We start from the raw sequence: 17,271 nt of genomic DNA, 5'->3' as shown, positions 1-17,271 counted from the left end.
GTAGGTAGATGGTTAATTTGCAGTACTAATGAAAGATTAATGTGGTTCAGTTTCCTTTTTTTCTTCTAAAGATATGTGTTAGGACATGTAGTGCTTACATGCTTGGCCAGTCCAAAGTATGAAATGATCCCCTTGGAGAAATCTGGAACCAAGTATGCTCTTAATTAGGTGCTTGTTGCCATATTATCCTTTTAGATTTAGCAATTTGAATTGAGATGAAATTTCAGAAAAGTACAATAGTATTAAGATTTATAGAACCCCTAAGTAAGCATTACATTTAGCATAATATTGTAATCATAATGTAAAATTTGTATAAATAACTCTTCATTATATGGGCTTAGTAATACTGTGGTTCAAATTATTTTATTCTTATCCCTAGCCACCAGTTTGTAATGAGATTACAAATTATTTGTAATGAGATTATACTGTATTGGATATTTTTATTTCAAATGAAACATTTTTTACTTTGATCAGAAACTTTTACTTATTATGCATAGTAAGACTGTAGGAATATTATATATATATATATATATAATTATTATTTTTTGCGGTACGCGGGTCTCTCGCTGCTGTGGCCTCTCCCGTTGAGAAGCACAGGCTCCGGACGCGCAGGCTCAGTGGCCATGGCTCACAGGGCACAGCCACTCCGCAGCATGTGGGATCTTCCCGGACCGGGGCACAAACCTGTGTCCCCTGCATCGGCAGGCGGACTCCCAACCACTGCTCCACCAGGGAAGCCCATATATATTATTTTTATAATTTCTTATTATAGAGAAAAACACTTGTAATATATCATTGCTGTAAATTCATTTAATTTTACAAAAGGGGTGAAGCAAGTTTTCTCTATTGTTGGTTTGTAAAAAAAAAAAAAAAAAAAAAAACCCACAAAAATCAAACAAAAACTCCCCAAACCAAAAAACCTGGGCAGTGAAATTTGGCTTATGTTCCTTCATTCCTCAAACAGTAATTGCAGTAAATCCATTGAATCTGGGGTCAGCAAACTAAGGCTCTGGGGCCAAATCTAACATGCCTCCTGTTTTGGTAAATAAAATTTTATTGGAACACAGCCATGACCTATCTTTTAGGTATTGTCTATTTGTCTCTGGTTGCTTTCACACTATTACATTTAATGGCAAAGTTAATTAGTCACAGCGGAGACCATATGGCCCAGAAACTTCTTTTTTTTCTCCAAATTCTAAATATTTATTTTCTGACTGTTAACACACACAGAAAAGATTATACATATTCATAATATTCTATGAACCACACAAAGTCTGCACTGTGGGTTTAGTCAATGATATTTTTATGACCCTTTAGAAGTGCTCTGTGGACAATTATAATTTCCCTGGGGGCAAAATTAAAGAAAGGGTTAAAATGGAGAAATTATGGTAGTGCATTTTATGTACCCTTACGGAGCATATGTCAACCATCTCCTTTCCTCCACTGGATTGTTTTACTGGCTGTTAACAAGGTCAGGACTCACGCAAAATGTACATTCTTGCTCTTTGCCTCTTCCTCTTATTATCTCTAACTCACTCCAACTCTTCTTCCCTTTACAGCCAAGTGTTTTGAAAACAGGCTATTTTCTTTCTTTCTTTACTCTTTTACATCTTTGGTTCTCTCCAGTTTGGCTTCTGTTCCTACCATTCTACTGAAGGTTGGATGGTAGTAAAAATGCCATCAAATGTAATAGTGCAATTATTTATAGTATTTAATTGCTATTTTAATTTTTTCTTAATTTTAGAAGAAATTATAAATTAGTATAATATTCCTTTAATTTTCACAAAAGGGTAAATATTGCTGCTTTTAGCCAATAAAATTTGGCATAATACATAATTACTCAAACGTGGGTAGTGCAGTTAAAACTTTTACCACATATTAATTTATTTACATAGCATTTATTTTAGTGGCCTTCATATCACTTTTTTTTCTTCTTGAAATAATTTCTTTAGTGATTTTTTTTCTGCATTAAATAAAGCAAGTTGCTGAAAACCAATTTTATGGTCAGAAAAACTTTATGGTCCAATACTTCAGTCAATCCTTATGTCTTCTCTTTTGAGATAAGTATAAATCACATTCCAAATATGTATAGAAAAGTGATTTTATGCTTAAATGATTATCTATTTGTTGTTTTGTAAGTTGTGGCAAATATCATTTAATATTGATTCAATTATCTTAAACTTTTGGATATTTTACAGGGGTTTTCTTGCTATTTTTTGGTATCAGATAAGATATATATATAGCACAAAACATATGACTACTAATGTGTAATATATTAATAAAGTTAAGATTGAAAATATGAAAATGCTGAAAATTAAACATTTTTAAACTAATATTTAGCTCATCTATAGCAAGCTTTGTAGGGATTTCTTTGTTAATAACTATATTACTTGAAATGTTTTTCTATGCTCTGGTTGTTTTTTATTTAACTTTATTAATTGCTACATATAATGATTAAAATTGTACTTATTTACAGATTTATAAATGATTTTCTGATGTTCCTTCTTATTTCACTGAGAAAATGGAAGTTCCACAACTCTTGCTTCCTCTCTACCAACCTGCCACCTCTGTTGTCAGCATTCTCCCTCTCTCCTGTCACAGCGGCTGAGCCATATATGCTGTCAGCTGAGGCCAGCTCTCCTCTACTGGATCCCAGCTCCTCTCACCTACTCAAGCACATGACTCCTGCAATTGTCCCCTCTCTTTCCTGCACTGTAAACTTTTTCCTTCTCTGCTGAATCACTCACATAAGCATAGAGATGTACAATAATATGTCATATATTAAAAAATAGAAGAAAACAAAACACCCTGGACTCCACTTTCTCTTCTAGGTTCATCTTGATTTCCTGGGCTCTGCTTTATAGCTTATCTCCTTGAAAGAGTTTGTTGCTACTTCCTCATTTCCTACTCTCTCATTCCTACTCTAGTTCCACTTTCACCTCCATGACTCTACTGAAACTTTTTTCAGTGACTTCACATTTCCAAATTCAGTGATTGATCCTCAGTACTCCTATTCAGTCTCCTTGCGTCATTTGTCACTGTTACCCATTTCTTATTTCTTGCAACACTTTCTTCACTTGGTCCCTGACCCAAGCACTCTTCTATTCTTTCACTACTTCACTGCCCCCTCTCTTTCTTAGTCTCTATTTGGTAGTATTTCCTTCTCTTCCCAATCTTGAAATAGTCCTAGGTCTTCCTTACTTCTCTCTTTACATTCACTTCCTAACTGGCCTCATCCAATCTTGTGACTTGAAAGTGTATCTATTTACTGATCATTCCCAGATTTAAACTGCATGTCCTAACTTTTCCCCTGAACTCTGGACATGTACTTATAATGTTCATTTTCACTTAATTGCCCAGCAGACATATTGCATTTAACATGGATAGAAACAGTTCCTTGATTTCTCTAAGCACCCAGTTCCTACTGCATTTGTCCCCACTAAATGTCTGTCTGTTGCTCAGCCAAAATCCTTGGAGTCATCCTTGACTTTTCTTTTTTAACCAACACCTGACATCTGATCTGTAGGAGAATCCTGTTGGCTTCATCTTTACAGCATGTCCAGAAGATACCCATTCCTCACAATCCTTACTGTTACCAACTTTGTCTAAGCCACCAATCTTTCTCTCCTGAACTATTGCAGCAGCCTCCTAACTAGACTCTCTGGTTCTACTCTTGCTTCTCTAGAGTCAGTTTCTTCAAACAGATTCCAGACTAATCCTTTTAAAACATAAATCTGATCAGTGTCACTTGTCTCTTAAAGCATTCTGATGGCTCTGATTCAGAGTAAAATTCCTCTTTCTGGCTCCCTGCTGTCTTCCTGACTCATCTTTCACCATTCTCTTTCCTACTCACTTAGTTGGCTCCGTTTCCAAATACTACAGATGTACTGGCTTTTTGCTTTGTATTGTATTTGTCAAACGCCTCCTTGTCTCAGGGCCTTTACATTTACTTTTCTATCAGCCAAGAATGCTCCTCTCCCACATATCCACATGGCTTAGTCTCTCATTCCCTTCAGTTTCCTGCTGAAATATCACTTTGTCAGTTATACTTTCTCTGGCCACCTTATAAAAAATCTCACAAACACCCCCCATCATTCTCTACTTCAGTCTCTCTGTTTCTCTTATCTTGCTTTATTTTACTTCATAGAATATATCACCATCCACATTAGAACGGAAACTCCATTAGTCCATTAGGACTTGGACATTTTTGTTAATTTCACCAGTGTCTGGACTAGTGCCTGGAGCATAGGAGATGTTCAGTTATATTTTATGCACCATGATGATATTAGTACTTAGCAATTCATTAATATTTTATTTTAAAAATATCTTATGAATATTGACATTTTAAATTTAAAAAATTATATTGCAACTTATCACTATAAACATTCCCTAAGACTTAACTTTTTGGGCTTCCCTGGTGACGCAGTAGTTAAGAGTCCGCCTGCCAATGCAGGAGACATGGGTTCGAGCCCTGGTCCAGGAAGATCCCACATGCCGTGGAGCAGCTAAGCCCAAGCACCGCAACTGCTGAAGCCCACGTGCCTAAAGCCTGTGTTCCGCAACAAGAGCAGCAAGAGAAGCCACCACAATGAGAAGCCTGCGCACCGCAACGAAGAGTAGCCCCCGCTTGTCACAACTAGAGAAAGCCCATGTGCAGCAACGAAGACCTGATGCAGCCAAAAATAAATAAATAAATAAATAAATAAATTTTTAAAAAGTGATTTAACTTTTTGAAATGTACATAAATTAAGCCAATGTAGTAGAAAGAAACAATATAAAGTCTTTTGTTTGATTTTATCCTAGGTATGAGTTAATACAGAAGGGAGTAACTGAACTTAGAGGTGGCGGGCATGTTCCAGATGTCTACACTCAGAATATGCTTTTAGAAAATGAGAACAAAATTTTGAAGAAAGAATTGAAGCACTATAAACAAGCAGCTGAGTATGTTATTTTTTAATGACTTTTTAAAAAAATTTTGGACTAAATAAAAGTAAGGCATTGAATTAGCTAATAGGTGGATGGTGGTTAATGCAACAGAGCTTTAACTCTGGAGAAATGAATTATATGTCAATTCTAGTTGGAAAGAATATGAAAGGTTTCACCAGCAAATTAATTGAACAGATGAGCAGAACACTCACAACTGTAATTCACCAACAAGAGTGGAATGCAGGGGGTTGTGCAGGAGGTTGTTAATTTGTTATGTAACATTCGCTTCCTTATGTATTTTGATAGTCTTATCATTGCTTGTGGAAATCTTCCCCTATGAGGGTAAGCTAATTTCTGAGATAATAATAAAATTATAGAAAGCTAGAGGAAGGAAGGAGCTAGTGTATTCTTAGTAGAGCAATTTCAGTATTTGAAAGTTGCCCAAAGAGAGCTGTTATTTTGTAATTTCATAGCATGAATTTATGCACAGAAGAGAAACGTAACAGAAACCAAATATCTCTGCATGTTTCTTTCTTTCTAAATTAATGAAAGACATGCAAGTTTTGGCAAACAAACTTAGATAAATGTGCAGTGTTATTCTGGCAAAGACAAATATGTGAATGTGTTGACTTGGGGTAAACATACTCATCTAAGACAATGTTAGGTGAAAAATTAATGCTTAGATATGGAGTAGACAGTTTATCCTTTGTTCATTAATTTTTATTAAACATTTGAAGAGGGGCTTTCTCTGTTAAAGAATCATATTAAAACAAAAATTAGATAAACAGAACTACCATAAAGGAACATAATATTTCTAAGATCTTTGTAAAATACTTTAATGTAAAGAAACGAGACTGTATTGCCAGGTGAAGGAAACATTTAAAATAAGCTTCTGCTTTTGAAAGGTGGTGGTAAATAAATGATAATTTGTACGATTGTTTTATTCAGTTATTATGTGCACTTACAGAAATGTATTTTGCAAGTTATACAACTTTCATATTATCTATGGATGTACTATTTGGGATTTTACATTTTAGTTGGAAGTGTATGATGATCCACAGAATGATAGTACTAGAACCAGCATCCTCTCTATCCTCAGTTCCATTTCTCAGAAGTGGTTTGCACTCTTGGCCCTGACACTCACACCTAATGGATGCACTGGGAATTTGACACAGCAAATTTTTCAGAGTGCTGCCTGGCATACTGTTTCAGTTCCTGATCTCCTTTGAATTATTGCCTAAGTTTGCTAATTTCTTTTGAATAGGTAGAGCCTCTTTCTGCAATGAGTTTTGCCCCAGTGCTATGAAATGATCATTTTTATTACTGGTTGTTTATTGAATATTATATTTAATAACTATAATCAAAACCATATAAACTGTTGCCCATGCAAATTATTAACTTAATGTTAAAAGAAACCATGATTCAAACAGATATCACTCAAATGAAATCTGTCTCTTGTTCATGTTTACTAAAATATCAGATTACTAAATGTTTCTAAAATTTACTGTATTTACTAAAATATAGTTTTAGTTTCAGTGGGCTTATGGTATCTCTCAAATCTATCTTACTTGATATAATTAAACTTATACAAATTAGAAAAGGAAAATATTTATTTAGCTTAGTCTACCTGACATGGAAAATTTGAAGGGAAGCTGCTTGACCCTTAGTAAATGCCTAATATTTATATCATTGAATGAATATTAAGCAAATTGTGCTTCACAGCCCCTTTTGATGAAGGATGTCCCTGTGGCCTAATTTTGTTGGATACATTCCCAGAAAATGGAGACTGAAATTTTGTAAAGAATTCCCAAAACTACCTCTGTCATGCTACAAGTTTGCCCCAAATTGTAAGTTTCATCACACAGGTTTTTCAATTTGACTTGTGAGGATATTTTCCCAGTAGGAATTAGTGATAAACATGGGATTCCCTTTAAGGAATTTACATTAAAGTTTTCTTTTTTAGAATTAAGGCTGTTTCTTAAAGCAAGATAAATGTAGATGTCAAATACTTTTCTAATAATAATTAATATTTAATACATAAAAAGTCAGGTTACAGATGTGTTATATATTATCTTGATTAAACTGGTAGCATTTAGTGATGAATCTAGAAAAATCAGTGAAATCATATAGCTGTAAGCTTATTATTTATCTAGGGAAGATTTGCCATGGAAAGAGTACTGAACTTAAAGTTCAAATACCTAGCTTCCAATATTCTGCTACTTATTAACTCAGTTTCCTTATTGTTATACTGGGAATAATTATGCATAATATTATTAACTCCTAGGGAGTGATGTGATAACTAAATAAGACAATCTATATTAAAGGGCTGTGTAAATCACAAAGTGCTGTGAAAATGTCAGCTATTATTATCAATATCTCTAAAGGCTGTCATCCCTAGATTTAAAAAATATTATCATATCATTATTTTTGAAATTCAGCAATGATGGAGCATGAAGGAAGAGATGAAAAGGGAAAATATTTCACTGTAAAATATCTGAATTGCTATAATTAAAAAAGAAATTGTCTTTTTCTCTGCTGTAAGCAATGCCAATTTTAGAACAGGGGCTTTCCCTATATTTGCTGCAAATGTAGATTATCTTCTAAAATATAAAATTTGGTGTATGGTGTATCTGTATGTTTCGTGATGGGTGTTAACCAGACTTGTGATTATTTTGCAATATATACAAACATACATCCAATCAGTATGTTGTACACCTGAAACTGATATAATGTTACATGTCAATTAAATCTTGATAAAAAAAGGTTTGGGAAAAAACTGCTTGGAAAATTTCTTTATGGATGTTTTTAAGGGAAAAACAGCATTATTAAAAAGATTTATAGTTACATTAAATATATTATTGGATTGGCCAAAAAGTTCGTTCAGAACATCTTACGGCAAAACCTGAGTGAAGTTTTTGACCAACCCAATACATACTAGATACTGGAGAGGAATGATATAAGTAGGAGTTTGACATTCTTTCTTGGAAGATTAGAATATAACTGTACTTTTATATTGAAATGTAGACCAATTGTTATTTTAACCAAAAATATTTAACTTCTTAACTTTTTAATTCTAAACAAATACCAAGCATATAGAAAGTAAACAAAATAAAATAATGAACTTCTTGGGCCTGTCAGCAGTTTCAACACTTATCAACTTTCTGCCATTCTTATTTCTATCTCCACCCACACCCTACCCCACATCCTATTTATTATATTATTTTTTACAGTTCTTTTTTTGTGTTATAATTTACATAAATTGAAATGTACAAGTCTTAGCTACATAATTTTGACAAACAGATGAAGTCTTGTAACCTCCATACTCATGTTACTATAGAACATTTCTGTCTATCCAGGAATTTCTTTTGTGTCCCTTCTCAGTCATTCCCTCCCCTGGCAATCACTGTTCTGATTTTATTTTCCACCTTAGATTAGCTTTGCCAGTTTGAGAACTTCATAACTGGAATCACAGAATATTCATTTCTTTGTCTTTGACATCTTCTACTCAGCTAAAGTCTGTAAAATTTATATGTGATTTTTGCATTTATCAATAATTTGTTCCCTTTTATTGCTAAGTAGTACTCTATTGTGTAGTGTATACCACAATTTGTTTACCCTTTTTCTATTGAGTTGTTTCCAACTGTGGTTATTATGAATGATACTGCTATGAACATTTGTGTACAAGTCTTTTTGTGAGGATGTGCTTTCTTTCTTTTGGATAAAAACTTAGGAATGGAATTTATGAAGGGTAGATGTATAAGAAACTGCTAGTCCATTTCCTGACATTCAAGTTGAGTCATTTTACATTCTCAAGAGCAATATATGAGAGTTCCAATTGCTCCATATTGTCACCAACATTGAGTTTTGTTAGTCTTTTAAATTTCAGCCATTTTAGTGGTTGTATGGTAGCAGCTTCTTGTAGTTTTGATATACATTTTCCTGATAACTAATGATATTGTGAACATTTTGTGTGTGTGTGTGTGTGTGTGTGCTTATTGGCCATTCATTGATCCTGCTTTCTGTGTAAATCTTTTGCCTGTTTTTGGTTGAATTAGTTGTCTTATTTTTGAGTTGTAAGAGTTCTTTATATATTCTGGTTACAAATCCTTTGTCAGAATATTGTGAATATTTTCTTCCAGTTTATGACTTGATTCTTCAATTTCTTAATGGTGTCTTTGGGTGAGCAGAAGTTTTAAATTTTGAGGAAGTCTAATTTATCTTTTTTATAATATTGCTTTTGATATTTTGGCTAAGATACCATTGCCTACTCCCAGGTCACAGAAATATTGTTTTCTTCTAAAACCTTTACAGATTTAGAATTTGTATTTCAGCCTGTGATCTAGCTTTAATTTTTGTATACTGTGTGAGGTATGAGCTAGAGGTTAATTTTCTTTCCGGTAGGAGTAGTCAATTGTTCCAGCACCATTCTTAAAAAGATTTTTCATCCTTCATTGAATTTCTTTGGCATTTTTGTTGAAAATCAATTGACCCTGTAATTGTGGGTCTATTTCTATACTCTATACTGTTCCATTAACCTATTTGTTATCCTTATACTAATACCACACTCTTGATTACTGTAAGTTTAATTAAGTCCTTAAAGTCAGATAGAGTTAGTCTTCCAGCTTTGTTTTTCTTTTTTAAGGACAGTTTGACTATCCTAGGTCCTTTGCATTTTCATACAAATTTAAGAATCACTTTGTCAATTTCTATAGAAAGACAGGGGTGGGATTAGAATTAAGACTGAGTTGAATCTATAACAATTTGGGAAGAATGTGTGTGTGTGTACACATATATTTATACATACATACTTTTTTTGGGGGAAGGATTGATATATTTATAAGTTTTAGTCTTCTATTTGTATGGTTACTCTTTCCAGTTATTAGGTTATCTTTAAAGATAACCTAATAAGGTTATTAGATGAAGGAGCTCGAAATTTGTGCCCTTTACATCTAATTATCTAATGTATACATTTTTGTTACATTGTGAACTCCATATAATAGGGACTTGTCTTGTGCTCAGTATATCCCCAGGGCCTGTAGCTGTGCCTGGCAAATAGGAGGGACTTATGTGAATGTGTGCTATTAACACTTTGGCTCTTTAAAAAGCTTTTGACAAAGTTCAACACCCATTTATGATAAAAACTCTCCAGAAATTGGGCTTAGATGGAACCTACTTCAGCATAATAAAGGCCATATATGACAAACCTACAGCTAACATCATACTCAATGGTGAAAAGCTGAAAGCATTTCCTCTAAGATCAGGAAAAAGACAAGGATGCCCACTCTCACCAGTATTATTCAACATAGTTTTGGAAGTCCTAGCCATGGCTGTTGGAGAAGAAAAAGAAATAAAAGGAATCCAAATTGGAAAAAAAGAAGTAAACTGTTACTGTTTGCAGATGACATGATACTATACATAGAAAATCCTAAAGATGCTACCAGAAAACTACTAATGCTCATCAAAGAATTTGGTAAAGTTGCAGGTTACAAAATTAATACACAGAAATATGTTTTTTAAAATACTTTTTATTTTATATTGGAGTATAGTTGATTAACAATGTTGACAGTTTCAGGCTTACAGCAAAGTAATTCAGTTATACATATACATGTATCTATTCTTTTTCAAATTCTTTTCCCATTTAGGTTGTTACATAATATTGAGCAGGGTTCCCTATGTTATGCAGTAGGTCCTTGTTGGTTATCCATTTTAAATATAGCAGTGTGTACTTTTTTTTTAATACACAGAAATATGTTGCATTTATATACACTAACAATGAAAGATCAGAAAGAGAGATTAAGGAAACAATCCCATTTACCATCACATCAAAAGAATAAAATCCTGAGGAATAAACTTACCTAAGGAAGCAAAAGACCTCTACTCAGAAAACTATACAATACTGGTGAAAGAAATCAAAGATACCACAAACAATTGGAGAAATATAACATGTTCTTGGATTGGAAGAATCAATATTGTGAAAATGACTGTACTACCCAAAGCAATCTAAAGATTCAGTGCAACCCCTATCAAATTACCAAGGGTAATTTTCACAGAATTAGAACAAAATTTTTTACACTTTGACCAAAAGACCCCAGAGAGTGAAAGCAATCTTGAGAAAGAAAAATGGAGCTAGGGGAAATCAGGCTCTCGGACTTCAGACTATACTACAAATCTACAGTAATCAAAACAGTATAGTGCTGGCACAGAAACAGAATTATAGATCAATGGAACAGAATAGAAAGTTCAGAGATAAACCCATGCACGTATGGCCACCTAATCTATGACTAAGGAGGCAAGAATATACAATGGAGAAAAGACAGTCTCTTCCATAAGTGCTGCTGGGAAAATTGGACAACTACCTGTAAAAGAATGAAATTAGAACACTCCCTAACACCATAAACAAAAATAAACTCAAAATGGATTAAACACCTAAATGTAAGGCTGGATACTATAAAACTCTTAGAGGAAAGTATGGGCAGAACACTCTATGACATAAATCACAGCAAGATCTTTTTTGACCCACCTCCTAGAGTAATGAAAATAAAAACAAAAATAAACAAATGGGACCTAATGAAACTTTAGCTTTTTCCAGCAAAGGAAACCGTAAACAAATTGAAAAGACAACCTCAGAATGGGTGAAAATATTTGCAAACAAAGCAACTGACCAGGGATTAATCTCCAAAATATACAAGCAGCTCATGAAGCTCAATATAAAAAAAAACAAACAACCCAATGAAAAAATGGGCAGAAGACCTAAATAGACACTTCTCCAAAGAACACATACAGATGGCCAGCGAACACATGAAAAAATGCTCAACATTACTAATTATTAGAGAAATGCAAATCAAAACTACAATGAGGTATCACCCCACACCAGTCAGAATAGCCATCATCAAAAAATCTAGAAACAATAAATGCTGGAGAGGATGTGGAGAAAAGGGAATACTCCTACACTGTTGGTGAGAATGTAAATTGGTACAGCCACTATGAGAAGAGCATGGAGGTTCCTTAAAAAACTAAAAATAGAGCTACCATATGACCCAGCAATCCCACTGCTAGGCATATATCAGGAGAAAACTGTAATTTGAAAGGATGCAATGCACCCCGATGTTCATTGTGGCACTATTTACAATAGCCGGGGCATGGAAGCAACCTAAATGTCCATTGACAGAGGAATGGGTAAAGAAGATGTAGTACATATATACAATGGAATATTACTCAGCTGTAAAAAGGAGTGAAATAGTCTCATTTGCAGAAACATGGATGGACCTAGCAACTGTCATACAGAGTGAAGTAAGTCAGAAAGAGAAAAACAAATATCTTATAATATTGCTTATATGTGGAATCTTGAAAAATGGTAGAGATGAACTTATTGCAAAGCAGAAATAGAGTCACAGATGTATAGAACAAATTTATGTTTACCAAGGGAGGAAGAGGGGGTTGGAATGAATTGGGAGATTGGGATCGACATATATACACTACTATGTATAAAACAGATAACTAATGAGAACCTACTGTATAGCACAGGGAACTCAATGCTCTGTGATGACCTAAATTGGAAGGAAATGGAAAAAAGAGTGGATATATGTATACATATGACTGATTCACTTTGCTGTACTGCAAGAAACTAACAATATTATAAAGCAACTATACTCCAATAAAAATTAAGAAAAAAACCATTTTGGCTCTTTAATTAAGCTTTTAATAATTTTTAGAGTAGTTAATTGAAGATTTTTGCCTCTTTTATAGTATTCCTTAGGAGTAGGCATCGTTTTCCTTTTATGATGGGAATTTAAATAATTTTCTCTGAAGCTACATCTTGCCCCATTTAGAGTACTGTCTTCCTTTGCTGAGCTTTTATAGTAAGGAAATGTAATGCAGACCAGAAAAGTTTTATTGAGAGTCCTGAAGATTAGGCAGGAAATAATACTGACTGGGATTTCTAAATAGAAGATTAAAGTGTACCATCTTAAAAATAATGAAATACTTGGTTTTATCTTCTGCCAGAAAATATAGGCATAATGAAAATCAAACGGCTGTTAATACTGAGAAAAAATTAGGTGCTTTACTAATAGGCCCTAATTTCACTTACAAAATTCACTTCTATGAAAGGTCAAAGAGTACCCAGCATTTCCAAAGACCCATTTAATTTAATGACTTTCAGAAACACACACTGTGGATAAAGATAATAATGAGGCCCATAAAATTTCATGCTTTAGTGTTTAGGTAATTGCTTGTTAAATTAAGAAGGTATTTTTTTCCAGACATGGGTATACCCCTTTCTTTTTTGGTTAAGAATATAATGAAAGTTTGCATCTAATCTAGCTGAGTAGTATTTTGGCTATCTGACAATTATTCCAATAATAATTGTAGTGGGTTAAACAAATTTATTTATAACCAATTGAAGAGAATGAAATAGTTGGTAATTATACAGTACTGTTATCAGAAATTACTTTGATTCAAGTTTGCACACGAAAAAATACATGATAAAGATGGCCTACTTTGATTGGTGCATGTAAACAAGAAAATGTTTATATGATACCTTTTGCCAAATTATGATAACAGAATAACTCAATAAATCTATTATTAAAAGCTTAGTAAAAACTATTCAGTTAATAAAAATTATTTTACTTGGAGCATTCAGTTAAAAATAGTTTTTTAGAGTACATTATTAAATCACGTTAATACGTTAAACATGGAGTTTTGGGGACAGTGCTTTTATAGTATGAAAATATATGAGTATCTTGATATTTTATAATTTAATTATATATTTTGATATGCTGCTTTCCTGAAATGGGGAAGTTAGTCACTCTGCCATCTCATTAAGGAAAAGCATTTAAGTAGTGTGTTCTTTTTGATATACGAATCTAAATAGAATGTTTCACTGAATAACTTGCTTCATTGTACTTGAAATAGAATTTATATATTTGGTGTCTGTCTTAATAAAAGTTTTTCTTAAACACAACGATGCTCTACTAATATAATGAGAAAATACTATATAATTTAAATATTAATAGCTTATATGAATATTTCAAACTTTATTTTTTAGTACAACTTTTATTTTCCTTTTATTAAGCAAATGGGCAGCAGGAAGGTCATAATAGGAGAAGCATCACCATGAAATGAATTTAAATTGTTTCACTGAGTAGACTTCATTTGTCCAAACGGAAAGCGAGTCTCTGAAAACCAATTTAATGGTCAGAAAAACTTTATAAAGTCCAATACTTCAGTCAATTCCTATGCTTTCTTTCCTGGGATGAGTACAAATAGGACTTTAAGTGTATATTTAAGAAGTGAGTTGATGCAGTGCTGCACATTTGTGGTTCTGCTTAAGAAACTCTGCAATATTATTTTTCTAAGTTTTTTTTAACCTATTATGAGTTTACATTTCAGATAAGATAAATAAAATATAAGCCCATGAAGTAATTCATCAAGTTGTTGTAGACTCAAAATGGAGTTTTAGTAGACTCAAAATCGATGTTCATAAAGTTTAAATTCTTTTATAAAGATATACAAAAAGATCAGTGTTACTAATAGTCATGTATTCTGATATTTTTGATCCCTTAGAGGATATTTACCTACTGGCATGCCCCCTATTTTAGGTAGATAAATGTAGCTGTTTGAGGAATTGAATATATCTGTTCTACTATACTAAATAGTAATATGATGATGATGATGATTACAGTAGCATTTATTGAATATTTTCTATGTGCATGATAGTATATAAGACACTTTACATACTTTTCTTATAAGTGAATGTGAATTCAAGTGATGTTCTTGTGTTTTCACAACAAAATGCCAACTCAGCCATTTATCTTTTCTAGTCATTCTACTTAAACTCACTCCTCCTTATACTCACTTCTCTACTCATTGGGCACATTTTGGTGGCAGAGGAGGGGTTCTCTCTTTTTTTTGGTCCATCTTCTCTCACACATACACACAGAGTTAAAACCTGGAAAGAACAAACTGTTTGTTTATCTAATAGTTGGAATATTCCACAGATGATTTTTCAAGTCTCAATATTTTAATCAACATTTTCTTGTGCCTTCAAGATTGTTGGCCTGGAAAGGAAGTTGAGGGTTAGATGGTTAGACCATGAAGTACTGTGACACAATGTTTATTTACATGTGGTCAAAACTACAACATTGACAGTAGAATGAAGAACAGTACAGGTCATCCAAAATAAGTGGGAGATGGTAGGGGAGAAAGAAAGAAACTTGGAAGAATGGAAAAGACACTTTCATCATATGCCACGTATGGCTTGATCTTTCAGCAAGAAGTCTCACTGATCATAATATGTGCCATCCGAAGTCTGAAAACCTAAACTCATACCAGTGCTCTGGCAGTATCCCAGCCACCATTCCTCAATGATTGCTCTGACATAGCTCCTAAAGCAGAAATCTATTGCGTGCATTTATTTCATATAATCTGAATTTTGAAATATGAGAGGCAGATTTATTCCATTCTGATCTTTTTGAGAGCTGTCAGTACTCAAATTTAGTCCATCCATTTTTCAGAATGTTAGAATCTCAGTGCAGTAGCACTTTGTCAGTTAACTAAGACTGTTAGATAACCACTTTTACATTATAAATTATATTTTACATTATTACATTGAAACTAACTTACATTGTAGAGGTGGGGGAAACATTCCCATTAATTTTTTCACATACGACTTGGGCTGAGAAAGAATACTCTCGCTTGCTTTATGCCAGGGATCTACAGAAGATATATCCAGTTGAATGCTTCTGTATCACAACACTGATATTGAAGACTTTTCTCATTAAGTTACCAATTATTTTAGTAATATGATCTGTAGGTGGTATATATTTTTCACATGCCTTACCAGAATAAAATCTTGGTTTTCTAGAATTTATACGCTTTCTTTTTTACAATTATCAGAACTAAGTAGCCCACTTAACCATATATTCAAGCAAGTTCAGAATTAAATTTTGTAAAGTTTTTTCCTTTATTTGTAATTATTTTGAATTATCCTATTTTATATGTATTTCAATTTTATAAGCAAATTGTCTTTGAAAATAGATGGATTATGTGTTATTGTGGCAGCATACCTTTAATTTTCCTTTATTTAAATGAAACATGAATAAATGATAGTTTTGAAACTACAGGTTTTAGCCTGTTCATTCCCCACCCCCATATATGTTATATTGGTTGGGATATTTCAATGAGAATTATAGTGGAATCTTTGCTTTTCAATAATCTTTTGAATTGCTTAGTACTGGATTTGAACTGATAAGTAAATAATTTTTTCAGAAAAGAATTAGCAGTGATTTTTAAAGTTGTTATTATTTTTATTTTTCAGCAAGGCTAGAGAAGATCTGCTGAAAACTCAGAAAGAACGTGATTTTCATCGAATGCACCACAAGAGAACAGTCCAGGAGAAAGACAAATTAATTAATGACCTCAAAGGGTAAGCTGCTAGTATTTGTTGGCATATTTATCAAAGAACTATTTAATTTGTGTTAAGCCATTTGACCATGGAAGAAGGTTCCAGGTAAAGTTATTCATTCAGCATTTATTGAGCATCTACTGTGTGCCATGTGTTTGATACAAAGATGAGCAAGTTTAGGTCCTTGCTGTCAAGGTTCCCAGAGACTATTAAGATGTGTAATGGGGGAGGAGTTAAACAGAAATATAGTGAAATATACTGCATTGTTTTTATGCAAGCCAAGAGGTGGTCACCCCAACCAGATTGGAGAGTGAGTTGGTTCAGGGACCTATTTCTAAAGGAAATGAATTCTAAAGTATGAGTTAACAGGGTGAGGGAGTGGGGTCAGCGTCCTGTGCAAAGGCACCAAGTCACTGGAGGAACATGACATGTTCGCCAAATTGTAAGAATGGAGAGCAAAGTGCAGAAGCAGCTTGACAAGGGCAAGGTGGAAGGGGCCACATACTGCATAACCTTGAATTTATCCTAAGACTTTTAGAAATTACTCTAATGATACTCAGATTCACTTCCCTCTGCCCTCCTCGTCTCCCTGACCCCCCCCCCACCCGCCAAATAAGAAAAGAATTTATAATCTCTAACTAAAATTCTCCTTTGCTTGTTCTAGGGCAGTGCTGCCCAATAGAACTTTCTGTAATGTTATAAATATTTTATATCTGTACTGCCCCATATGATAGCCATTAGTCACATCCTCTACTAAGCACTTTCAGTGTGGCTAGTACAACTGATGAATTAAATTGCTGATTTTATTTAATTTTAATTAATTTAAGTTTAAATTTAAATAGCCACATTTGGCTAGTGGCTACTGTATTGAACAACATAGCTTAGGGGTGGTCAGGATAATTGCTGTCTTTAGTAGTGATTATGGTCATTATGACTTTTAT

At 33.4% G+C, this 17,271-nt stretch overlaps 1 protein-coding gene across 1 annotated transcript in view; it reads left to right on the top strand.

The window, feature by feature from the left end:
* Positions 1-17,271, top strand: part of SPAG16 (sperm associated antigen 16) — an 891,359-nt gene that overhangs the window by 23,416 nt on the left and 850,672 nt on the right. Inside the window, exons 5-6 of the mRNA XM_067740696.1 lie at positions 4,804-4,941; positions 16,244-16,351. Coding sequence (XP_067596797.1) covers positions 4,804-4,941; positions 16,244-16,351 — 246 coding nt within the window. The remainder of the gene's footprint in view (positions 1-4,803; positions 4,942-16,243; positions 16,352-17,271) is intronic.

This window comes from Pseudorca crassidens, chromosome 6 (assembly GCF_039906515.1).
Source record: "Pseudorca crassidens isolate mPseCra1 chromosome 6, mPseCra1.hap1, whole genome shotgun sequence".
Lineage (NCBI taxonomy): Eukaryota > Metazoa > Chordata > Mammalia > Artiodactyla > Delphinidae > Pseudorca > Pseudorca crassidens.
This window is presented reverse-complemented; position numbering and strand designations above follow the sequence as displayed.